At 44.8% G+C, this 25,240-nt stretch overlaps 2 protein-coding genes across 2 annotated transcripts in view; one reads left to right on the top strand and one right to left on the bottom strand.

Moving 5' to 3' along the window:
* The window catches only part of SSUH2 (ssu-2 homolog), a 311,599-nt gene that overhangs the window by 73,007 nt on the left and 213,352 nt on the right, over positions 1–25,240 (top strand). The gene's annotated exons all lie outside the window — the stretch shown is intronic.
* The window catches only part of LMCD1 (LIM and cysteine rich domains 1), a 53,946-nt gene that overhangs the window by 3,496 nt on the left and 25,210 nt on the right, over positions 1–25,240 (bottom strand). The window contains exons 2-4 of the mRNA XM_016134866.2: positions 23,107–23,195; positions 17,375–17,630; positions 10,246–10,575 (exon numbers count right to left, since the gene is read on the bottom strand). Of these exons, the coding sequence (XP_015990352.1) occupies positions 10,246–10,575; positions 17,375–17,630; positions 23,107–23,195 (675 nt within the window). The remainder of the gene's footprint in view (positions 1–10,245; positions 10,576–17,374; positions 17,631–23,106; positions 23,196–25,240) is intronic.

Below are 25,240 nucleotides of genomic sequence, written 5' to 3'. Positions count from 1 at the left end.
TGTTGAATGAATGCCTAGAGACCGCATGTGTTTGGTTAATTATCCCGACTGCCTGATGATGTTCCTTAGAAGGTGCTAGATTTGTGGTTTCAGTCACGCCCACAAGAATGAATGGTGTGAAAACCCTGTGCCTCTGCATAAAACTGAGTCCTGGCTCGCCTAGTATTCATCAGAGGGTCTAACCCAGAAAATGAGTGATGAATCAGCATTCATTTTTTTTTTTTTTACCTTCTCTTCAGCATACCTGTAACGTATAAACTATTTGGCAAGGGCTGTTTGAGTTCCTAGCAAGTTTTCTGTCTGTCTGGCTTCCTAAATTTCACAGAATGAAATTTCCAGTCCTTTTCTTCCCACACAGAGGGACTTACTATTGATCCACACCTAGTCTGGTATCACCATGCTACATCAGTGGGGCTCCCAACTCCACATTTCCAGATGTTGCTTGACATGGAAGTAGGAAAGGGAGAGAGAGAGATGTGTCTGGGGGCAGGTAGGCACTCTCAACCCAAAGAAGGAAACAGGATACGAGGTCAGAGAGGCAGCTTGGGGGTGATCAAGGGTGGCTTTGATCCCAGGTTTTGGGTTGGGATTTCAGTCTGGAGGTAATAGAGAGTCGCTGCTGGTTCTTGAGACGAAGAGTGCTGTGTTCTGGTTTGCACTGTAGGGAGATAATTCCGGCAGCAGTATGGAAAACGAAAGAGAGATTCGTGCTCACAGAGCTTGGTCTCAACTTCTCAGCTATCTTAAAATCCTTGTCAAGGGCCTCTCTGAGGCGTGTCTCTTCCCTCCTTGTTTCCTCAGCATCCCTGGCTCTCAGCCTCATTACTACCAGTAGTCAACCCTTTTAAGTAAACAGTGTCACTGCCATTTTATGAAAACAAGATGTCTGAGTAATGAGCCTTGTCAACATGTGTCCGGAACCAATTTCCTCTTCTTGCATCTGAGCTGTTTTCTGTGCCCCTTTCCCTGTCATCTCAAAGAATGATAGATCTGACAGTGTCCTGGCTCTTTCAGCCTGGTGGCCCCTCAGCCCCGGGGGCAGGCTGGCAACCAAGGGTCAGAATGCCTAGCCTACCTGGATCCCATGAACCTGGCCCTATCTTTTTCTGCACAAACTTATTCTGTTGCAATCCTTGGTACTGAGGTTTACAACTGCTAAATTGAAGTGGATGGTTGAGAGTGGGACTAGCTACGTGACCTCGGACAAGTTACCCAACCTCTCTGCCTTAGTTTTTTTACCTGTCAAGTGGGGATGCCAATAATAATACTAACAACATCATAGGGTTGTTGCAACATGGATTACATGAAGTAATAGAGTTAATGGATTTTACAGGGGCTCAGTAATATTAGTTAAAATCTTCTGTTATTCCCCACCCCAGCCCTCCTTCTAGATGAGAAAGAAATCTGAGGCTCAGAGGAGTTAAATCACTTTCCCAAGTTAACAAAGACAAGTTAATAGCAGGATTTGCATTTGGTTTGGAGGTCTAGGGTTCCTTTCCTTAACACTGGGAAAATATAGGTTGGCATCAAGTTGTGTGAGTTTCATTGTCAGCCACTACCCCAGACTCAGCTACAATCAGTGCAGGGCTTGGCAGGACGCCTCTCCCTCGCCAATCCCACCCCCTCTAAGAGAGTGATTCTCATACTTGAGTCTACCCCAGTAACCCCTAGAGATCTCGTTAATACAGATTGTTGGGCCCCACCCCCAGAGTGTCTGATTCAGTAAGTCTGGGATGGGGCAGAGGAATTTGTAAGTTCCCAAGGGATGCTGATGTGGTCAGGAGAGACCACTCATTGAGAACCACAGTCATAAAGTGTTTAAAAATAACCATATATATGAGCTCAGCAAAAATGATATCATTAATTTGATTTGGTTACAGTAAAAGCCAATTTAAATGCCTGGGATGCTTAAATTTTAGAATATTTAGAAGAAAGCCCAGTGTGGTCATTCTTAGGCTACTTTGCCTATGAAGGAGATAGTGCAGTCAAGTAGAAGACCTTTGGGACCATGTTAAAGGGCACAGAGGACATTTATCATTAGCATATCAATTGGTTCTTATTTATACTCACAACTATCTAAATTCAGAACTTGCTCATGAGACTCTTTTCAACAGTTGCTATATAACTTACTTTACAAACTATTGCTCCCCTGGGGGGGAGGAGGCGAGGCACAAATCTGTCATAGATAGAATAAATGTAAAGTTTCTCCCTGTGCTACTGAAGTTTTGCCCTGTCTTTGTGCAATGGTGAGAGATTCTCAATGAAAGGGGTCTAAATGAAAGAATTTGACAATTCTATACTTCAGGACTTTGTAATCTATAAAAACACGAGCTTTGAGAAAGCTAAGGAATGTTTTCGATTGAGCGGCCTCAGATGCTAAGACCCTAAAGGGCTGCAGTTCCCTCAATGTGTGGAAATGATATTGCAAATTCTTGAACCCTCCTCCAACCAGGGGCTGTCCTTGCTTCCATTGCATGGGAGAGATGCTATTGATCCCCAAGGAATTGGCCCTGAAATGGCAGCACAGACTCCACTGGGCCCCCTTCTCTCAGTACGCACACCCTGGCCCTGGGTAGGCAGGAAAGCAGTCCTGAGGCCTCTATGGCAAAGCAACTGTGTGGAGAAAACACATAGAAGCTCCTGCTGGCCCAGGCCCAGCTGCTTGTGTCTTCCCAGCATGGAGGCCAGATGTGTGAGTGAAGGAGCTTCAGAAGATTCCGACCTCCAGCCTGCAAGCTGCTCCAAAAGATGCCACGTGGACAGAGATATGATATCCCCCCTGAGCTCTGCCCAAACTGCTGATTTGTGAGCAAAACAGATGCAATTGTTTAAAGCCTCTATATTTTGGGGTGGTTTGACAGACAGCATTAGGGTACTAGAACATAAAATGTGGGTACATGGAACTATTAAGATGTCTGAATTAGAAGTAATCAAGACACAAAGTGTTTTAGGCAACAGCAAATTAAGGACAGTGGCCAAGGGTTACACAGCCAAAGAGCTGTCTCTAAGGACTGAGCCACGTTGGCCTTCAGAGCCATCAACAGATATGTAGAACACTCTAAACCAGCAATAATCTCCCTGACAGGGTTGCCAGAAGTTCTATCCCAATCCTGCTGTCTCTTTTGGAAGGCTCTTATCCAAAGGGCCTAACCAGTCTAAACCCAGAGTGCCTTGTGAAAATCTCACCATTACAATACAGTAAATATTAACAGAAGGGCCTTGAATTCAGGCACTGGGTTCTGTCCAATACAAATACTCAACAATTTATTTATAAACAGCATCTCCTCATTTCCTCTTATGGTGATTATTCACCATCTTTGCCTTGTAGCCTTATGTATCCCAGAGGTTTTTTTTTTTTTTCTTTTCTGGCCCACATCATTTCTGGCATCTTTAGCCTCTTGCATTCTGTTCCCCCACACTACCATCTTCCTGAGGCTCTTGATGGTGCACGATGGGCAGTCTAGGGTGCAATGGTCAGGGTCACAGCCTTTGGAATGAGGTCTGTACCATGCTTCATCACCGATCAGACAAGTCACCCACCTCTCTGATCCTTGGTTTCCTTCTGCGAAGCATGTAGCAGGTGCTGGCTCCTGTGAAACGCTTTACATGTGGAGGTCACTGTTGTTGGCCAACCACTTTGCCTCATGCTTCTCTTTGGGGCAAGATATCAAATATGGGGCTCTGTGCCACAAGAGGAAAAACGTAGGCATTTCTAACTGAATCTCCCTCACTGGTTATCTGGTGAAGGGGGAAGACACAGCCAAGAAGGCTTCATAAATGCTACACATCTACATCTACATCTATGCACCCCTGAGACACATGGTTCCAGAAAAATATTTACTACTCTTGAAGTAGTTTTTTTCCAATTAAAAAAAAAAAAACTCATTGTAGTTCACTAAAACGATTTACTGCCCATTGAGAGGGTGTGACCCGAAGTTTAGAAATGCTGTTTAACTTTGCTAAGAACTTCTCTTAATGTCCTAGTCTTTAAAAGGGGGTAGGGGATAATATACCTTGTAGGATAACTCTTAGGATTAAATAAATGACAACAAGAAGCCTCTGGCTCAGTGCGTGGCACAACCTAGCTGGTCAGATGTCATCATCATCATCATTATTATCGTGACCATCTTCCATTAGCCTACAACAGCAAAATAAAATTGGATAAAACCAAAGTAATTCATAAAAAGCTAAAATTATTTTTTATGGTTCTTCTAGTCCTAGGGTCAGCAAACTATTTCCTTGGGCTAAATCCAGCCCACTGCCTATGTCTGCAAATAAAGTTTTATTTACATAAAACTTTTATGCAAAGTTTTATTATCTGTTTAGATAGTCTATGGCTGTGTTTGTTCTACGAGGACAGAAGCAAGTAGTTGTGGCTGAGATTGTATGGCTGCAAAGTCTAAAATAGTCACTATCTTCCTTTCACAGAAAAAGTTTGCCAACTCCTGTTTTAGTCAATAGAATATTATGCAGTCCACTTCAGAAAAAAAGAAAAGATGCTTGTGAGGCCTATGTGGCAACATAAAGTATTTATAGTATAAAAAGCGGGATAAAGAGAATTTTCTGTGGGGAAAAAAATCTCTTTTAATATTATTAAAACATTTCCACTGTAAAGGAGGGAGGCAGATGTTGAGAAGCCTGGTTGCTATGGTGATTTTGGGGGGCTGTTTCTCTGGGCTTCTTACTCTCTAGTCCTCCAGCTCATATGGTACAAGGTGTGGGGGTGGGGCAGTGGTTTCAAATTCCCAGAGAGGGGCTGGCAGGAAAGCCAACTTGCTGAGCCACATGCCAAACATCTGTTCTGACAAAGATTTGGAAGTCCCTTGCCCACAAATATGTCCCTTGTTGGGGCTGGAGTCAGGCTGAGCTGCCAGCTGCTGTAAGTTTCCATCTGAGAGGCAGACCTTAGTGGGAGGGTGGGGACCCGGGCCTCCAGTCCCTACTCTGTGCATTCTTGTGGGGGGCGGGGGGGGGGGCAGGGGGATCACACTGTAATTCGAGAGCAAATTAACAAATTTTTACAACCTGAAGGAATGTCTTCACTTTTCTGAATCTAGTCTCTCCCTCCAAATCACTCTCTCTGGTGCCATGGCTTGGCCTGAAAAAGGGGGTGGTGTGGGGAAGGGGCTGGGTAGGCGGGGTGGGGGGGTGTCCCAGCGGGAATGACAAATATCAAAGGGTGGAGACTACACTAAATGTTATATCCTGGCTTTCTTTTCCCTTTCTTCAGTTACAAGTTTGGGGTTTAGGGAAGAGCGGAAATGCCTGGGCAAAATGACCATGTCCAGGAAATCTGTATATTCAATTTCTGAGAGAATATTCAGTAAGCTCTCCAAACACAGGGAAATGGTTTGGTGGAGATGTTAGCCTAGCCATCAGAGGACTGAGGTCATTGCCTGCAGGGTGCGCAGGCGCCCATAGGTTCCATCCAGGAGAGAGAGGTGGGAGCACAGGGCTGGGAAAGTGGGTCTGGGCCTCACTGTTCTGGTGTGAAAGGGTCCAGCTTGCTGGAGTTGGCAGCTCGCTGCCCCCAGAACCCTTTGAATCCCCCAAAACCCATGGCGGGTGGGACTGGGGTAGGGCAGTCCTTCTGTTGTTCTCACATGCAGACAAGAAGCCCCCCAGTTCTGCACTGGGCGGGGCTGCAAGTTACTCCAAACACTGCTGTTCACCCCAGCAAACCTAAACACATACCCCCTTGTGTTGTTGCACCCATTCTGCTGGGTCCCACCCAGGACTGCTCAGACTCTACAGGACTGTGACTCAGAAGGACCTGGGTTGGAATCGCAGCCTCACCCCACCTCTTATCGGCAAGCTGGCTGGTGCCTCAGCTCCACATCTATAAAATAGGTATAACAGCTCCATCCTCTCTTGCTGGTTGTTAGGGGGATTCAAAGAGATAAATGGGTCTACACACACACACACACACACACACGCACGCACGCACGCACGCATGCAGTGGGACAGGTAAGGGCAAGAGAGGGAGATTAAATATTTTGGGTTTCTATTTGGTCTCACTGACTTGGCGGGCATGCTCTGAGAGGAACACAGGGTGAGTTAGCATCTGGGATTTTTCTGCTGTGGTGTTTCCTCCCGAAGACGGATTTTGCTGAAGGTATTACCCATGGCGTACCACCTCTCCCAGCCTCAGTGTAATAGTAACACTTTCAGAGAACTGCTCTGCAGTTGGGGCGGGCAGCCACAGCTCTTGGGTTCATTCTCAGATGTGCTACTGCTAATTTTAGGTCACCCTGTGTTGAAGGCCTAGGGGTTGAAAGCTGGGGGTGGGGCGCAGATCTGCACACTATGCTCAGATCTGCATAACTAGACAGCCCTGGACACGAGGATGGGTCATGCTCAGGAGACAGTATCCCCCACAGCCTGACTTTACTCAGAACTCAGTTCCACACAGGTGAGCTGGAAAAGGCTTTTGACAATACTGTTCCTCTGATCTGGATAACCCTTTCCTCTGAGGGCAGTTTGGTGAGCAGCCGTTGGGGAGGGCTCGGCAGCCTGACCCCGCTTGCCCCCATCTGAGCCCCTCCCCTGATTGTACCTGAGCTGCAGCATGGAACTGCCCTCCAGTGGAGGCTGAGCACAGCATAGATGAAAGTGGGATCTCATGGTCCCAGATTGCTGAGTGTAATGTGGTCAAGACACGGGTGGCCAGGGTCTGGTGTAAAGTAACGTGTTTAATTCTGTGCCTGTGTTTCCAGAACTCAAAGAATGTGAGAGTGCTTTGCAGCGTTTTCAAAGCTGGACTTCCTAAGCCAGGAGGCCAAATAAATCTGGAAATGCTTGGGTTATCATCTTTTGGACCCCTCTCCATAGACCAAGTTGGTGATATCATTTTCACTGAGTTTATATGTAAGGTGATTTTTAATACTCTTTAGCAGTGGTTCTCAAAGTGTGGCCCCCAGACCAGCGTCAGCATTAACCTGGGGACTCATTAGAAATGCAGCTTCTTAGGTCCCATCTGTACCTACTCAGCAGGGAACTGTGGGGTGGGACCCAGCCCTCCGAATCTGAACAAGCCTTCCAGGTAATAGTTTGAGAACCACTACTTTAGCCCACTAAAGGCTCTGAGAAGTCCTGCTGTAAAGAAACTCATTTAGTTTTATTCACTCTAATGCCTTGCAAACTTACATGTCCACACAACCCTCTTATGCCATAATATCTATTTGCCTTCTGAGGAATAAGCTTTGGGAAAGAGAAAAGATGGACTTGGGGTCTCACAGAGGTTGGCTAGAATCCCACAGGCTTTTTTCATGTCTCTGGGTGGTTGGGAACTTTAAATCAGATACTGCAGTGCTTAGCATTGCCCTTGGCCCACAGCAACACCCACAAAATTGTAGCTGCTAACAGTAGTGATAGCAATCACTATTAGTTTAGGGTGATAAACAGAGATATGTTAGCAAGTATAGTTCCTGTATAATAGTTTCACACGTCCCACTTTTTACCTCCATTTGTTTGTTTGTTTTTTTCATAAATCTCTGTTTGGATTTGAGGTATCGAGTGCAGTCCTATAATTTCCTCCCCACACCTGGGCCCTCAAGTTGAATTCCCTGTCCATTTCTAGCTAAGTTCATTGCCCTCATTGGGGGAGCAAAATTTGTGCCCGATTCTTGGCCCTGGTAACTGTCCTATACTGCCCTTTTATGAGAAACAAAGAAACACAGGATCTAGGATGACTGGAACCCATGCCCACTTAATGAGGCCACTATCTGGGGTAAGGCAGAATAGTTCAGGGAGTGTAGCCTGCTTCTAACAGTGGTGATGCTGGAGACATGTGGTCTATGGCCTGGCAGGCTATCCTGCTACCTTTATAGGTTTTTTTCCACTGGCTTCAAGGAGATAAAAAGGGATTAAATAAAGGTACTCAGCCTCATTTCTTCCTGGAACAGGTAATAATCAGGATTTTATAACTTTAGAAAGCTTATTGGATCCATGTTCTTCTGCTTAGAAACTATGGGACCTCAGAAAAGTTAACTATTATCTCTTAGTCTCTTGATACCTCACCTGTAAAATGGGGTTGGTAAAATGCACCCCACCAGGCAACTGTGAGACTTAAACAAAGACCCTGAGAGGGTGAGCATATTATTAGGCACAGATAAGGTGCTTAATAAATGAGAAATTGAGATCTCATCATCCTCCTAGGCAAAAGGGCCATCTAAATTGTACCCATCTTTCTGGGCTCAATTTGTTTGAACATTCATTTATTCATTTATTTGTTCATTCACTCATGGATCACATATTTATTGAGTACCTACTATCTTTATCGAAGGCATCTGCTGCAGTCAACTTTAGGAAATAGTGCTGACACTTAAGAAGCATTTAAACAAAATTAGACAGTAAATGGCAGATACAGAGATGAATAAGACAAGACCTCAGCATCTGGGGGGGAGGGGTGGTGACAGACAGGAAGCCCCTAATCACTTAATTAGTTATTGAATTTAGATTGGGGTTAGGGTAAGGAAGGAGAAAGGTGTTTTTCCCAGCCAGCCCAGGCCAATCAATACTGGCTTCCTTTGGAGTTTCTACCTTATTTTCTGACTCTGTCATTTGCCATTTACTGTCTAATTTTGTTTAAATGCTTCTTAAGTGTCAGCACTATTTCCTAAAGTTGACTGTAGACAGGGATGTGGAATCTCAGGCCATCTTTGTCCCATTTCCTCACTGAACAAAATGTGGGACTGAGTCAAGAATAAAATAACGTTCTCAGATCGGCATCTCTCTCTTGGGAATGGCAACTGGAAAATGTCACAACGACTTAAAGAAGTCGCCTTCCAACTTGGAATTACACAATATTTATGCTTTAAGAACAGACAGCTATCTGAGGGTAGATAGAGGGCAGAGTTGGGGAGGAAACTAGTTCATAAAACATGGTCAATATATCTAAGTTTTAAAGTTCCTGGAACATGTATTCTTCCTGAGAAATGGGTCTTTTCGACATCATTGCCAAATTTGTGGTAGAGAAAATAAGTTTTATTATTTTTTTGTCTTAGAGTTCTCAGATAAAGAGTGTGAGGTCATAGTTCATTGGATGGCAATCCCAAGTGAATGTGCGAGCGAGATGGGGGTTGGAGATGTAGGACAAGTGTTTGGGATGACATATTTGAGTCACTGCAGGAAAGAAAGAGGCCAGTCCTCTCTGGATGTAATGACAGCACTGTTTGGGCTGGCATTCCCTTGGGATGTCTGGGTCAGCCCATTCCCAGTTAGGCAGGTAATTTGCTTGAAGATTTCATGTATTCGAGCCATTATCTCTAAATGTCAAATAGAAGCATGAGGCCACTTGGCTGTTGGGAAGGTGGTGGGGCACGGGTGGGGGACAACAAAAGGTAGGGGCTAGGGGCCACGAAACAGCAAACATTAGTCCCACGTGGCACCAATCTCAAGCTAGTACTTTCACCTCCTGGGGAACAGAATAAGATAAACTCATCCCTGAAGCTTACAGCACTCAGACTATGGTCCCTCCTTTGTGTTTTCTCAGTCAGAGGCTCATCTGTCACAGCGTATCATTCACACTCATTCTAGAGTAAATTTTTAGAAGCACAGCTTAGATCCTGTGATCCTTCCAATGGAAAGCCTACCACAGCTCAAATGGCCCTCAGAGTAAACCCCTAAGTCCATGGCAGTCTCTAATGTGGGGACAGTATCCTCTGCTTGTTTGACTTCCTGGGCTTGGCAGACAGTGCAGGCTGATTAATATTTGAGCAATGAATGGGTGGATGGGCTGACTTTTCAGGAAGCATGCCCCTGATGACCTTGCCAGCCGTTGTCATGCCTCCCTCTAGCTCACCCCGCTATCAGTCACGTGGGACTTCATCCAATTGTCTGATTCCACCATGCTGTCTGGAACTTAAGGCCTTTTTGCACACGTTCATCTCTTTAGGGCAGCATAGGGCTTCCCCCCAAAGCCTGAAGGCCTAAGTGACTCTTAATTCTTCTTCTGAAGCCAACTTGGGCCTCAGCTCCTAATCCAATCCTACTTACACCCCAAGCAAGCTCAGGTGCCCTTTCTCTAAGCTGTGATATCTGGTTGTCTGTGACCTCCACTTGATGATGAGCCCCTTGAGGGCAGTGACCTTGTATTTTTTTCCATGGGACAGTGTCTGGCACAGAGTAATGAGCACCAAATAGCTGCTAGAGGCATGAATGAATGCACAAATGAGGGAAGAAGCCTGACCATGCAGCCCTGGCCTGGGTGGTTGCAACAGCCCTGGAGGCCTGGGAGAGACTTACATATTCTTTGGCCGGGTCGCTAATGCTGCCGTTGGTAGTCGGGGCCACGGGCTCTGCACCCTCTGGTTTTTCCTGCTGCTTCCCTTCTTCCTTGGGCAAGCCTCCTTGCCCAGGGAGGGCCACTTCTCCCACGCCGAGGGCCTCACTCTTATATTGCTTGACAAATTCTTCCATCAGTTTCAGCTCATTCTCCAAAAGTCCGCGGCAGCGAGAGGGATCCTGGTCGTAGATGGGGAGCTGGTGCATGAGCTGGCGGCGGCGGTAATAGGCGCCCTCGGTGCCCGTCACTGGCTGCTTCTCCTTTGGGATGAGCTCCATGTACTGCAGTCCCTGAGCAGGAGGAGAGAAACCAACTGTGATTCTCAAGCCTCCAGGCAGAGACCCAAGAATGGGTGCAATCTGGAAGGTGAACAATTTCTGGCTTCTTCAGGTTTTTTTAGACCTCAAGGATTCTCGAGGAAGAGATGTTGTGAATTTCGGTAACACCCAAAAGAAGCCTAAATAAGCTTTCATTCTCTCTCAAGCTGCAGTCACAGATCACATTCTTGCTGAAAATGGTGTAACTTAAGTTGATGTTCATTTTAGATTTTGCTGGCTTTGTGACAAGGACTTTGATTATTTTTATTTCACTTACCTCATGGCAATGCTCCTAATTAGAAAAAAAAAAGTCAATCTAGTTTAAAATTACCTTTCTCAGACAAGTATAATTAAATCATCATGGGCATAAGATTTTTCATGGTTTATTAATTGAAAAATATGCAAAGGCACCTTCTAATAGTTAGAACTGACAAGGTCTTGAGTCAATAACTTTTCATGTCAACATGAATGGTGACCATCCGGGTGTTAATATGTTCATATATAACTGTCTAATTAGGACTTTTTAAAATAAATGAACAAAAAGCTTATACTTGGGTGAGGAAAAAGGGGGAAATAAAGGTCATATAGCATGAAACCTGTGAAAGGCAATTATTTATTCTTGACAACTGTTCTCCATTTCTGTGTTGGACCGTGACCTTGACCCTGACCCCCTCACCAGGTTTCCTGATTCCTACAGCCAAGGTGGCTGCTGCCAAATTTTTCATCTTAGAAATTGCCTGCCTCATATCATGCCATTGGGGCTGGACTCATCTTGGAATTGTGCTAAATAACTTGGAAAGTCATTCTGTAATTCATAATAAGTAGTCCCATTGTTGCCTGATTTTAGGGAGCAGGGATGAGGAACCCGAGGCATGGTGTACTAGTTCAGAGCCTGGTATTTGCCGAGTTTCATCATCAATAAATTCTGAATAAGGCCATTTTTAGAAAAGGAAAGGAAGAGACCTAGGTTCCTGTGAAACTCATCACTTGAGGAGTAGCTGTGGATGTCCCCTTGGAGGCTCTACCCTAGATTTCTGGAACACCTGGCTGAGATGACTTCTGGCACTATGGGCTCCCAGCATACCTTGCTAGTCCCTGCATCTGCACTGTCCCAGTACTCTTCCAGGTGCTTTCTCAGACACAGGAGATGGCCTCGATGGTAGACAGAGTCCCGGGACATCAGAGAATTTGGGTTTCTAGAACTAACCCTGCTGCTGCTTTCTATGTAAGACAGAGAAAGTACCCAGTCCCTCTGGGCCTCAGTTTCCTCATCCGCATGATCTTTGAGGTCTTTACCATTGTGAGAAGTCTGTGGTGACCTTATTTGATCCTTATCACAACTAAAAGAGAGATGAGCAGTAGTACTAACCCAAATTTATAGCCTAGGAAAGGGGCCAAGGAGGTGATGGATTCTGGATGGCCAAAGAGGCCAAGCTCCTTCACCCAATACTTGAAAGAACAAGAATCCCCAGGAAGCCACTCAGGTGACTACACATCTGGGAAAGGCTTACCCTTGACACTGTCTGGGGAAGACCAGGGCAACCTGTGAGTTCACTCTTGATCAGTATGAAACTGCAAGTGGCTTCTAGCATTAACATGCCAGACAGCTAGGTGTGAGAAACTGGCTCCAACTTTACACTGCATAAAAATCACTTGTAGATCCTGTGAAAAGTTTCCCGGGCCCACCCAAAGACTAATTTAGGAATGTGGAGAGGCCTAGAAGTTAGGTCTCCCCTGTAAATCTGAAGCAGGACACTCAAGGGTTGGGGCCTCCCTGGGAACAGTGGGCCAGGGGAGTGGCTGTGACCATCAGAGGACAGGGAAACAGCAGCCAACAGCCAACAGGCTGGGGAGGGCCCAGGGCCTGGTGGTTAGGAAACAGCCATTGGGGAACAAACACCAGCTCTTCTCATTTATTGCTCTGGGGCCTGCCCTGCTCCCGGGAGCTAAGGAAGGATTTTGGAGAAGAGGAAATGAGAGCTTTGCTCTCTCTGCCAGGATGTGCTGAAGCAGTCCCAGTCTCACCGCTTATTCAGCTCATGGGAGAGCAACCTCTTCAATGAAGGTCGCCCACTCCCGCAGGTCGAGTGGTTTAAGGAATGATAGGAATAACTAACACTTACGTGGTGCTTACAATGTTCCAGACATTCTTCTAAGTGCATAACATATGTTAACCTATTTAATTCTCACAACACTCCTGGGAGAAAGGTACTTATATTACACCTTGGGAATAGAGAGGTTAAGTAACTCCCTAAGGACATACAGCTAGTGTATGCTAAAAACGCAACAGTTTGGTCTCAACCCCTTCTATTCTGCCTCTCTAAAAGACAGATGGTTTGCAAAAAGAAAAAAATATCTCCCAACTGCTGGGGGAGTTTCCCTTTGTTGTCACGTCAGGGTGAGTGGACTGGGTAAGTACTGCCTGGTGCTAGGATTCCCCAGTTTCCGGATATGTCTGCGGCTCTGGCCTTTGAGGGCCTGCCTCCCTCCCTGCTCAGCTTTACAAATAAACTCTGTGGTAGAAGTCTTGCAGCAGTGGCCTTGCCAGTCCGCCTCTTGTTGATCCCTGCATTCACAGGGTCCTTTCATGGCTCTGTCCTGGCTGTGGGTGTCTGTGGCCCATAGAGCTCACGGGTTCCTGGCTGAGGCCCTGGAGACAGGGAGTTTTCCTTCCCAGGGACCCAGTGTTCCTACTGCAGCTCCAAGCCCCAGCTGCCTTTGCACTGTTAAGGCCACAGCATACAGCTGCCTCTTGATGTATGTTTTTTGATGGCTGGCCTTGCCTGGCTGGCCTAAGACTCCTGTCCATGCTTCTTAGTTACTCACCCATGGCAGATGTTACTAATCAATCCTGACAAGGGTCTCAGAATCCATCTCAACACAGCTTTTCAGGAAATCACTATTAATGTAATAGACTTGGGAATGGGATGCTAGAGCGAGAGGGTTGGGTCTGAGTCAGTTGCCTGTGCCACTCAGAGCCTATAAGAGAATCTCCAGGGAGCTAAGGTTATGTTCCCAAAACCTTTAGTAAGAGGCCTCTTCTCAGACCAGTTGGAGATGGAGTTAGGTTTTATGTTTTTCATGAGGACCTTTCTGAGTCACTTGATGCTCTGCTGTCTGTCTGGGACATCTTGGGGTGAAGTGGTTTCCAGAATCAGGATTTATTAGGAGAAAAATCAAAAATGCAGAGAGAAAAGTAGAAGGGAAAGGGGCTCTATTCTCAGGGTTGGGCAGTAAGACACACATGGACTCTGGAATCAGAAGACCCAATCCTGATTCTGTTCTTCCTAATTCTTTTCCAGCTGTCAGACAAGGACAGTAAATGGACTTCATCTTAAATGTCAATCCTGATAAATAGCAGTTACTTGTATTGAGAAGAGCTATGTTGAGAAAGATTCTCAGGTCCAATGAAGGTGCAATGTGAGATAGTGCTCTGACTGATAAGCAATTTCTGCCATGGGTACGGAAGCAGAGGGTGAGGTATGAGTGAGTGCCACCCCTGTGTAGGCTCCTCACAAGTCTCTGTTTGCTTCCCTGTAAAATGGGGCAGTAAGGGACTCTGCATATAGGGAGAGGAAAGGTGTTGGTAAGATAAAATATACAAAATGCTCAAGGGATGCTGGTTCCCTTTGTCTCTTCTATCTTGCCTCCTTCCAAATCCTGGCTAGCTTTCAAAGATCCATTCAAGGCCTTCCCTGTTCTTGGAAGCCTTCCCTAGAAATGTTAACTGCAGATGCCTGCCTTCCTTTCGACCCACCCCATTTGCCTGGCCTTTGCCTGGTAGGGAACAGCCCAAGTTTTGGAGTCAGGGAGGCCTGACTTCAAGACCTGTCTCTGCCATTTAAATTAGCTATGGGACATTTGGCTAGCTGCATTACCTCTCTAAGCCTCAGTTTTCCCTTCTGTAGATGAGGGTAATAATAGTACACTCCTAACAGTTGAAAAATTAGGTGAGATTGTGCATGTATAGCTCCTAGCATAATGCCTGGCATGTAGTAAGTACTCAATAGTTAATTAGCAATTAGCTTTATTGTGACCGTTTTTTTAAAGACTTACGAATTTCTCTGGGTTTCATTCTGGTTGAAAAGGATAACAAATAGCAAGATTAAGTCCCATTTCTAAAGTAGAATCAATCTCGATTACTTGGTAATTTAAAAAAAAAAAAAGTTGAGAAGGTGAGTAGGAAGGGAGACTTGTCCAATCTCAGAAATGTGACTTGCTTGGCAGGCCAGATGCGGAGCAGACAGAGGGGCCTTTATACCATGTGGTTTTATGAGCCAGCATTAATCATAGCCTGACGATGCCGTCCTCTGATTAGTCTGGGGCCCAAGCATTTGGGGTTTTCACCAGCCAGATCCTGACGCCCACATACGGCTCTTTTACGAGCTGCTTGCTTTAGTTTCCACAGACATCTTGGAGACCCATTTGATGGCTTACCCAGACCTGGGCGCTGGAGGCAGACCATGTTTGGAACCAGCCAGCACATCCCGGCTCTGCTGTTGTTCAGTGTCACCCTCTGTGGCTCAGGACCTGCCCCTACCTAGCCCCTCAAACTGGTAGAAGCCAATTAAACATTCTGTGTTTCCTTACGTGTAAAAAGATTCCTACCTCACAGGGAGGCTGAGCTTATGAATGCTGAACTATTTTTTTTTTAAATGTGCTTTTCAAAAAGTACAACTTTAAAAAATAAATCTTTGCCTTTATTTACTTTATTTAGAAGGGAGTCCCCACCCCCACTTAAGCTATAGATTAGAACTGTGCTGCTCAAACTCTCTATGGTAAAGGATCAAGTTTGTTTGGTTAGTTTGTCCACCTATTGCAGTGATTTGTGCGCTCACTGCATGTGATGATAATGAAACACATGCCACGTGAGATTTCCACGTGAGTCTGAACACAAGGGAATTCTGTTCATGAGAGGAGTTCTCTGATCACATGTTTGGATGTCGACTGCTACAGCTTTCCCTAACATTTATTCTCAGTTTCTATACTTGTCATTGTGACCCAGTCGCAAGGATTTTGCAAAGTGGTGCCATTCCACAGACCATATGTGGAATGTCACTGACCAGGAGGGTGACATATCACATGTACTCATCAAGCCTCCTATGTGCCCTGTACGGTGGAAAGTACTGGATAGGACTACACACAGGACAGCATGATGTCTGCTCTCATGGACCTCATTTCACTCCAGTGTGGGAGAGAGAGGACAACTAAGCAGATATATACATGAGACAATTGTAGCTTGCTTCTAAAAGCTTCTAAAGAACCAATGGTGAACAGAGAAATAAAGTAGGAGGATGGGTGGCATCTACTACCAGTTTGGATAGTTAGAGACCTGACTGTCTGAAGAACTCAGCCATGCAAGAGCAGAGAATGATGTTTCAAGTAAGAGAACAGAAAGTGCAAGGTCCCTGAGGAGGAGGAAGGCTTAGTGTGTTTCAGAGCAGTAAGGAGGAAGGCCAGTACACTGTAGGGTATTAAGCAGGAGCTGTGGAGGAGCCTGTGGACATGGGACCACACAGGACTCCAAAGGCTCTGCTTTTCTCTCAGGAGAGATTTAATTAAATGTCAAGCTTATATCTATAAAATTGTAGGACCTCTTTTAGCTCATTTACTTGTAGAAATCATCTAGACCAGAGGTCCCCAACTGCCGGGCTGCAGATCGGTACCGGTCTGTGGCCTGTTAGTAACCAGGCCGCATAGCAAGAGGTAAGCAGAAGGCAAGTGAGCAAAGCTTATTTGTATTTGTAGCTGCTCCCCAGAGCTAGCATTACCTCCTCGGCTCCACCTCAAATCATCAGGCATTAGATTCTCAGAGGAGCACTGGTCCCTGGTGCCAAAAATGTTAGGGACCACTACTTTAGGTGTGGCCTGGGGACCAGCAGCATCAGCATCACCGGGGAGCTTGTTAGGAATGCAGACTCTTAGGACCTGCCCAGTCCTACTGGATACATTTCTGCAAGCTACTGATTTATATGCTTGTTGAAATTTAAGGAGCACCAATCTAGTCTACTAGATCTTGAACGTGGCTGCCTGTGGCATTACTTAGGGCATTATTTAAATGCTCATATCCAGTGATCCTGATCCTACAGTCTAGAGCTTCTGATTTAATGGTCTGGGGCAAGGCTTGTGCATAGGGGCTTTACTTGGGGTCCCCAGGAGATTCCAGGGGACAGCCAGGGTATGACCTTGTGCAAATCACCTGTTCTCTGTGGGCTTTATCCTTTCTACCTTCCTCAGGGTCTCTCCAACCCTCTGCCAAAGCCTTCTCTGGGTACCTCATCCCCACAGTTGTGAAAATCTAGTTTGGTCCTCCCTTCTAAGCCCAAGAGACTTCAGCTGTTAGGGAGAAGCGAGGATTGTTTTTCTGTTCTCCTAGATGCTTACAAATGGCACATCCCAGGCCACTTTGAGGGGAAATGAACATCTCATAGATAAAGACAAGCACTTGGAGCATTCTGAATGATAAACCATCCTCTGTTCAGAAGTGAGGAGCCCAAAGGGAACTGTGAGTGACTCTGTACTAGAGTTGGAAGGGGCCTTAAGAGTTCGTATGAACAACTCTACTCATTTTATGGATGAGAAAAACTGAGGTCCAGACAGTCTTCACTACAAGATCACATTATGAGGTACAAGCAGAAATGAAACTACAGTCATTCCACGATTTCTGCAACCTTGCCTTCTTCTTACCTTGTCTTTGAAATTCAGAAACCCAGCATGGCTAACATTTACAAGGGCATAAAAACAACCACTTCGTTGGAGGAAGCTGTCTTACCAGTTTCTGGGTGACTCCAGGGGGAGCCCACTCATAGGTAATGGTGTCAAAGGTGGGATCTTTCCCAGTGGCAATGGGATTGGTCATGATCATCCGGTTCCTCTTGTAAATCCGGATGCCATCCCCACCTTTCACCCGGGCTGTGAGGGTGGAATACTTGGAGTCCATCAGCAAGCGGCCAATTTTTCGATCATCTTCCAGGTCGGAGCTCAGGCAGTGGTCCTCTTGGCTGCATTTGCATGACTTGCATATTTTCCTGGGGCATGGTAGAGACGGAGACAAGTGAGATCAACCTCTAGAAAAGAGAGGCACCATCTTCCCTTTTGAAAGCAAGCTCAGAGTTTAACTTTAGTAACTTGGGAAGGTTAGCAGCAGACAAAGGGTAACCTGAGACCAAAGGGCCTTTGGGATTGAGACTGCATTTGGGAGACTCCAGTCTTTCTATCAGTCTGTCTACCTGTGAGGAATGTGGAGTATGACTTTCGCTGGAAAAAGAGCAGCAGGATTTCCTCATGGCGGTTGTGGTGACAAAGCCTGCTTTATTCATTAGAGATGCTCTAAAGCAGGAGCCTTCATGGTCTGTGGGCTGAACCTGGCCCCCAAACTATAAATAAAGTTTTCTTGAAACAGGACCACAGCCGTTCACTTGCATATCATCTCTGGCTGCTTTGGGGCTGCAATGGCAGATCTCAGTAACTGCAATAGAGACCATTTGGTCCTCAAAGCCTAGAATATCTACTATCTGGCCCTTTATAAAAAAAAGTTGCGGACCCCTGCTCAATGATCATTAAAACTGTCTCCTAAGATTCATGAGCCTCGTAGCTTCTTTTAAGCTCTTGAGCACTCATTCTGAAGTCAGAATACAGCTGAAATTTTCAAGAAACTGGTGGACAGGGCTCAAGGGAAAGCTTAGAGAATTCCTTGGTCTGGAGGGATGGTGCTCACTGGCAAGGCTTGGTCATGAGACTAAAAAAGAAAAAGCACCCTGGGGAAGCTTCAAATTCACTGGAAAGCCTGACATGTCTTTCTGACAACTAGAAACAAAAGAGTTTGGTTGCTTTGTGTCATTCAACATGGTTTAGAAACCCAGAGAGTTCCACAAAGTGAGAGGAAAATTTGCCCCTCCCTTTCTAGACTGTCACTGTAGGTGTGTGCTGTGTTCCAGATGCTCTAAGCAACTGATTTAAAAGCTTATTAGATAAAGTGAGTTCTGTCAAGACATACAGTAGGGATGGGGCAGCCTAAGCAAGCGAGGTGCCGCTGCAGTTGCATGAGCACTTCCATGACAGGCATGCCCAAAGGAAAACACCTTTGCTCTTCTAAACTCATGTATCATAAGTTATATATCATAAATATTCACTGTGGAGCTGGCAGGGGCATGCCTTGATAGTCTACATCAGTGGTTTCCAACCAAGGTCAATTCTGTATCCCAGGGGGATTTGGCAATCTGGAGACACATTGGATTGTCACGATGGGGTGCTACTGGCTTCTACAGGGTAGAGGTTAGGGACACTGCTAAACATCCTACAATTCACAGGATAGTCCCCTCCACAACAAAGAGTTATCTGGTCTCAAATGTCAATAGTGCTAAGGTTGATAAACCTTTGTCTAATATGATGAGAAAGAGGCCCCATCACAACCTTTAAGGAGCCTGCAGTTGAGGTGAGAGGGAGTGAAAATCAGATGGAAACAATAATGCAAAGAAGAATCAGGTCAGGCCACAGGAGAGTAGTATATGCTCTGGGATAGTTCTGCTGGCCTGGACCAGTTACAGAAGGTTAAACACATTTCTTCAGTGTGAGGCTGCTTCTTTGACGCACTGATGTGAGGTGTGACTTAAAGTGGGGGATGAATGCAACATTTCCAATAACATTTGAGGAGAAGCTTGCAGACCAATTCATATTCAGTGGGCTGCAATTTGAGAAAAGTTAAAACTGATCATCTCAAGGATAAGTCTAGCATTACAAAAGAGGATATGATCTTAAAGGTGATGCAGGGCAAAAACAAGAGGTCTTTTCTTTTTGTTCTCATAAGAAGGGGTTGGTTGCTTTTATTCACAATAGATAATATTCTCTTGCCTCTCCCTTTTGTGAGGTATGGAGGAGACTGCTTTCCTAAGAAGACAGATGATAGCACCATTGGTTTAATGTGAGAGTGACAGCAGGAAGTAGAAGGAGGAGGAAGAGGAAGGAGACAAAGAAAAGCTCAGTGTCCTGTGGGTCCTCTGACCTCCCCAATACCTTCCATACATGGGTGAGGAAGCTGTCCTCTGCTTTCTTGGTTAATGTAGGTTCTTAGGATACTATTAGCGATGCTGGGGATACAAACACTTTGAAATGGAAAATATTGATGAATGAGATGTCCTTTAAGATTGTATCAACATTATTCCTCCTTTATTCATGCTTTTTATGTTGCCAAGCACATCGCTGGAACTTTATAGAAGTTCACCCTACTCTTTCCTGGTATCTGGATTACAGGACACAGATACACTAGAAATGTCCTCAGTGGTGTTAAAATGACCATTTCTGCAATCTGTCATAGGCAACCTAGAAGTTTGGAAAAGACACAGCTGTGACATCTAATCCAAGTCTGAACACTGACAAACCATAGGTCCATGGTCAAGTTTCCTATGTGTAAAATGAGATGCTTGGCCTACATCAGGGTTGCAAACCATGGCCTGTAGGCTAAATCTTATTTTTCTATGGCCTGTGAACTATGAATAGTTTTTACATTTTTAAATAGTAAAAAAAAAATTGAATTTCCATATCCTTAAATAAATTAATGCTTTCATGCTACAAAGGCCAAGGTGAACAGGTGTGACAGAGACCATATGGCCTGCAAAGCCTAAAATGTTTACTATCTGGCCCTTTATAGAAAGTGGTCTAGTTGATGAGTTTTTAAACGCTGCTATGCATCCAAATCTCCTGGAGAGCTGGTAAACTTGGACATGACCCACCATGGTCCCAGCTAGTCAGATTCCTGCATCCAGAGTAGGATAGCTGTATGGGACTTATGATGCTGTTCCTGAGGTGATTCTGATGCCTCCAAATTACTAGTTGGTCCCTTTCAGGAATTTAAGCAACTTGGGTTGACTTTCTCTACATTGTTCCTTGAAAAACACAGGAAGCCTAGCTATTATATTACTGCAGAATTATTTATAAGGATCTCCTGTCCTGGTGAGAAGAGGCAGAATTAACCTTGTAATTCTTGGGGCAGCTGCTAAAGCTGACCTGGAGATAGGAACTCATGAGAAGCGGTGCCACCATAAGGATTTTGAAGAGTCTATCAACAGCAACACCTGAAGAATGCAAAATTTTGTAATTTGAAGAGCCAGTGATCTCTCTTCCATTTTTCAAATTATGTCCTGTTTTCCTTAAATCAGAGTTTTTTTTTTCTCTATCCACTGAAATCAGTGTACATCGAAAAGGTAAAGCTAATTAGAATAACAATAATATTTAAAACAATCTATGCCTGCAAGGAAGAGATCTTATGTTGAGTTCTGAAATGCCTAGAGTGCTGAAGGTGTGTTTTCCTTTGCCCTGAAGGGAAATTCAGCATCCTGTGAAGTTGACCAGATGCTCAGGAAGCCTGGCATGGCCTTTTGGAAAGTGGGATGGTAGAGGCTGCTGGGGGAACTCCCCCTTATGATTTTATGACATGTTTGTTTTGAAAGTCTGCTCTTGCATCCTCTTCTCTAAGTAATTCTACGAAATTGTGCTATTAATACTAATTCCATTCTAATTCTACTAACCATATGAATCATTCATTTGATTGCAAATGAGTTGCCTGAAACTATGGAAAACTATGGTAAATCTGGAAAGGGATCCTAGAGCACATCAGCTCCAATGTTTCTATTTTTCATATGGAAAGTTGGAAACTTAGTGAAGGGAAGTGTCTTGTTCAAACAGAGTCAGCGAGAGAATTCTGTCCTGTGATTATTGAGGGCTTTCCCCACAAAACCAGGCTGGCTGCCACTTTGATCATTTAAATGTCTTTCAAACTATTGAAAGTATGAGAACTGGAGCATAAAAATGGTTTAACATGGTTTCCTCCCTGAGGGTCTGGGACCTCACTGCTTCAATATGGCTTGAATTTAGGTCCCTGTTAAGGTTGTTCAAATCAATGATGACATTTGATATGTAGGATCTATAAGCTGCAATCTATATTTCTCAAGGATAAATTTGCTTGATGTTCAAATAATTTGAAGGATGATGAGGAAATGTAGGGATTAAAACAATGCTGAGCCATGAGGAACAGGGTCCAGAATTGCCCTCTTCCCATAAACAATTAGAAAACCAGACAAAATATATTAAATGACCATTCTCAGATATCAGGCAATAGGAAGCATGGGACTGTGATTCGTGAGGGAAACGTTATTAAACTGACTTGGTGTAGGCATTTAGGGAACATTAATCCCCTGCCCCAGGAACTCTAAAAGGAGGCCTCCTAAGCTGTCTTAAGGATCCTAAACCGATAAGGAGCCAACATTGTTCTATGACACCCTGATGCAGCTTTAGGACCAATGGGGTGACATGACAGGGAAGCTGACTCTCCCCCCTAGGCCAGAAAGATCTCAAGTGGCCAAAATAGATACACTGTGGGGGTGGGGGCGCAAGTGAGGGTTCTCCCTCTTAGAAGTGTTTTAACCATGGGAAAAATTTGTGCAGGGGACTGGAGTCAGGACCTGATGACATTGAATTTCCTTGCATCCATAAGACCAAGTGAGCACCTCTGAGGTGAGGACTGTCAGGGAATGGAGTCAAGAGATAGTCTTGTGCTTTGAAAGCTCATGGCACACAGTATTTCAGAATGGTTGCAGGCATGGGATGGGGCTTCTTATAGATCCGAGTTTGAATCCTGCCAGTTAGTAGCTATCTCCTCATTACCCATTCTCAGTTTTCTGATCTGCAAAATGGAGCTACTAATGCCTACAGTTTTGGGTTATTTCAACTTTTAAAAACAAAGTATTTTGCTCGGTTCAATAAATATTTTTTTAACTGCCATGTCACAGTAGAAGTCAACATTTCTGAGACAAACACCTTTCAAGTTTTGCTCTTCCACTGAGTGCCCAAGGCAATGCTCTGGCAGTGAGGAAAAAGCTCCTTCTTTGCTATCATGGCCTACAGAGTTTAGCTTCTCTCTCATAGGCCTGCACAACTCTTGGGGTGCCATTCCCATAGATGCTGGTGTGAGTAGTGCTGGGAGTTGTGAAGTGTGGCAGCCCTACCTCGTTTTTGGAGCCCTCAATAATAATAAAAAAAATCCACTTGGATCTTATGACCCTCCCACATGGACTTGAATACTGGGTCCTGGTTTTTAAGTACTACGAACACAATGACTTGCAGATCAAAACTCACCAATGGGCATGATAGTTAGTGCAGTAGGAGGAAAGCGACCCCATGCACCAAATCGCAGGACAGCCAGTTCTGCCCAGAGTGGACCCAGCAGCAACTAACAACTGTCCACACTGTCTCAGTGCAGTTCTTGCTGGGCTGAGCCTGGCAGCCTCCACCTTGAAATGGTTTATGGAGTGCTAACCTCCTCCCTCATCTTGGCTCGCAAGGGCTTTTCTGGCATTTCTGAGTTAGACCAAGCAAGAGTGCTTTTGCTCCAGAGCCACCCCTTTCCACAATGTGCATCCTAAGCAGTCCCAGCAGAGAATGGCCAAGGTTCCTTGAAAGGACAGCTAAGAAGTAAAAGTAGGCAGAGCCTCCCCTGACAAACTCTGTTACCTCCATGAATGTGGCTCGAAGCCCGAACACGTCCCCTTGCATCTCAAACAAGGCACACCTCTTGCTGACTGCTGCTGGCCCAGGGACATCTGGAAAAGGAGCAGAAAAGAGAGTGTTTTCCTTCTAAATGTCTTATACTGGGGATGCTTGGCCTCTGAAAATCTTGGCATGCTAGCAAAGGGATTGTGTGGGATTCGAAGGGCTTGAGATGAATAAGCCATCATTAACTATTTACCAGGAGTGCTGCTGCTTTACCACCATTTACTGTTTACCAGATGATCAGCTGGAAAAGTGGCCAGAGGGCAAGCAAGTGTGGAAGGGTGGGGTCCTTCCCCCCAAAATGCAATAGGGGCTCATTCTCAGGCTCCCAAGCTGTCGCCAGATATTAAGGCTGCTGTGAGGGATCATCTGTTCCTTCCCCACCCTACCTACTCCCCTGATCCACTTGTCACTGGAATGGAATCCTTCAGCGTCTCGTCTCCTTCATTTACTTATAATTTATTGATAGGGTGTGATTAAACCAAAGTGCAAACAAATGTTGATGCTTCCAAATGTTTATAGCTCAAAGCATAACTTAAATATCTTGCTAAAACATGGAAAATACGGAGTATTCGAAACTGGTCATCCTTTGGAAGGAGACCAATGCACAAGTCAGGTTTTATTACTTGTTACCAGCCAAAGGTAACAAAAGAGCAATGGCTGCTTCTGCTGCTATGTTTAGATCCAAATGGCTCTCAAGTGGGGTCTTCAAATGAGCAGCATTATCGAAGCTTGCCAGAAATGTAGACTCTTGGGCCCCACCCAGCCCTCTTAAATCAGAATTTGCACTCAACAAAATTCAGAAGACTTGTATTACATTAAAATCAGAGGAGCAGTGGGTTAGTATATAGATATGCTGGCTAAGAAATTTTTGACTTCCATTAGGAGTTTGGTGCTGTGTGGATGACTTGGCATAGGTGCGTACATGTATTATGATTTTATCAAAAGCAAGGTTCTGTCAATTAGTAAGATAAAAAGATAAGCTCCTCGTTTAACAATCTATTGATTCATTTAATCATGTCTTTAGCATCAATACAATGTGCCAAGTATAGGGATACACCATAAGACTCAGGTGTGCCCTAGAGGAAGTTACAGTCTAGGGGGAGATACGGAGTGAAAAACATCCTTATGACATGTAAGTTTGAGGCAAGAAGTCGTCCGTTGTAGAGTAGAAAGGCATGGACTTTGGAGCTTGAGAGACATGGATTCTAAACCCAACTTCAAAACTTAACAGTCACATTGAGCTTGACTAACTGAGCCTTAGTTTTCTTATCTGTAATACAAGTAGAGAGATAATCTATGTAAAGTGCTTGACCGCATTAGGCACTAATAACGGTAGCTGCTTTTATTTTCACACAGACTTTAGGAACACAGAGTAAGGTGTCAATAAACCTATATGGGAAATCCAGGGAGTCTTCTTAGAGGACATGACTCTGGGTCAGGGCTATGTAAAATGAGCTAGCAGAAAAAGAGAGGGGGATTCCTGGCAGAAAGAAGAGAATGTGCAAGGGCAAAAAGGTACAAAAAGGTTTGATGGGGAAGGTGTGAAAATCTGAGTATGCTCTTTGGGACACGTCAGCTCTCTTCATTCTAACACATGTTCACAGCCTTGAAGAGTAAGAGCCATGTTGCACATATTTGAAGGGAAGCATGTTGACATTTGTGACTGTTCAGTATTAGATTCATGTTAAAATTGAAAAACAAGATGATGCTCATACCAACTCACTATCCTAAGCTGGGAACTTTCATTCACAGGCAGAACTTTGCTCCCTAAACCCACTGGTGTATGAAACCTTGCAAACATCCGCCTCTTGTTCTTGACAACTTGGATTCTACTGGTTGAAATACAGTGATCCTTTCACACTTAATATTTGAGTGATCCAAAGGTTACTTTGGGAGGTACACAATTTATGAATAAGGCTTCATCGTTGGGACTGTTTTAAATAGACCCAGAGGCAGTGAGCCTGGACACAGAAGAGCTGTGTGAAAGTATTTTATAAGTGCCCAAGCACCCTGCAAGCTTGAGCATTATTGTTTTTCTAATGAGTGGCTCATTTAATAGCCATCCTACAAGGGGATTAGTCCTGATGCTTGG

The sequence above is a fragment of the Rousettus aegyptiacus genome, unplaced genomic scaffold, assembly GCF_014176215.1.
Source record: "Rousettus aegyptiacus isolate mRouAeg1 unplaced genomic scaffold, mRouAeg1.p scaffold_m13_p_4, whole genome shotgun sequence".
Lineage (NCBI taxonomy): Eukaryota > Metazoa > Chordata > Mammalia > Chiroptera > Pteropodidae > Rousettus > Rousettus aegyptiacus.
Note: the sequence above shows the minus strand (reverse complement) of the source record. Positions and strands in the feature narration are given on the sequence as shown.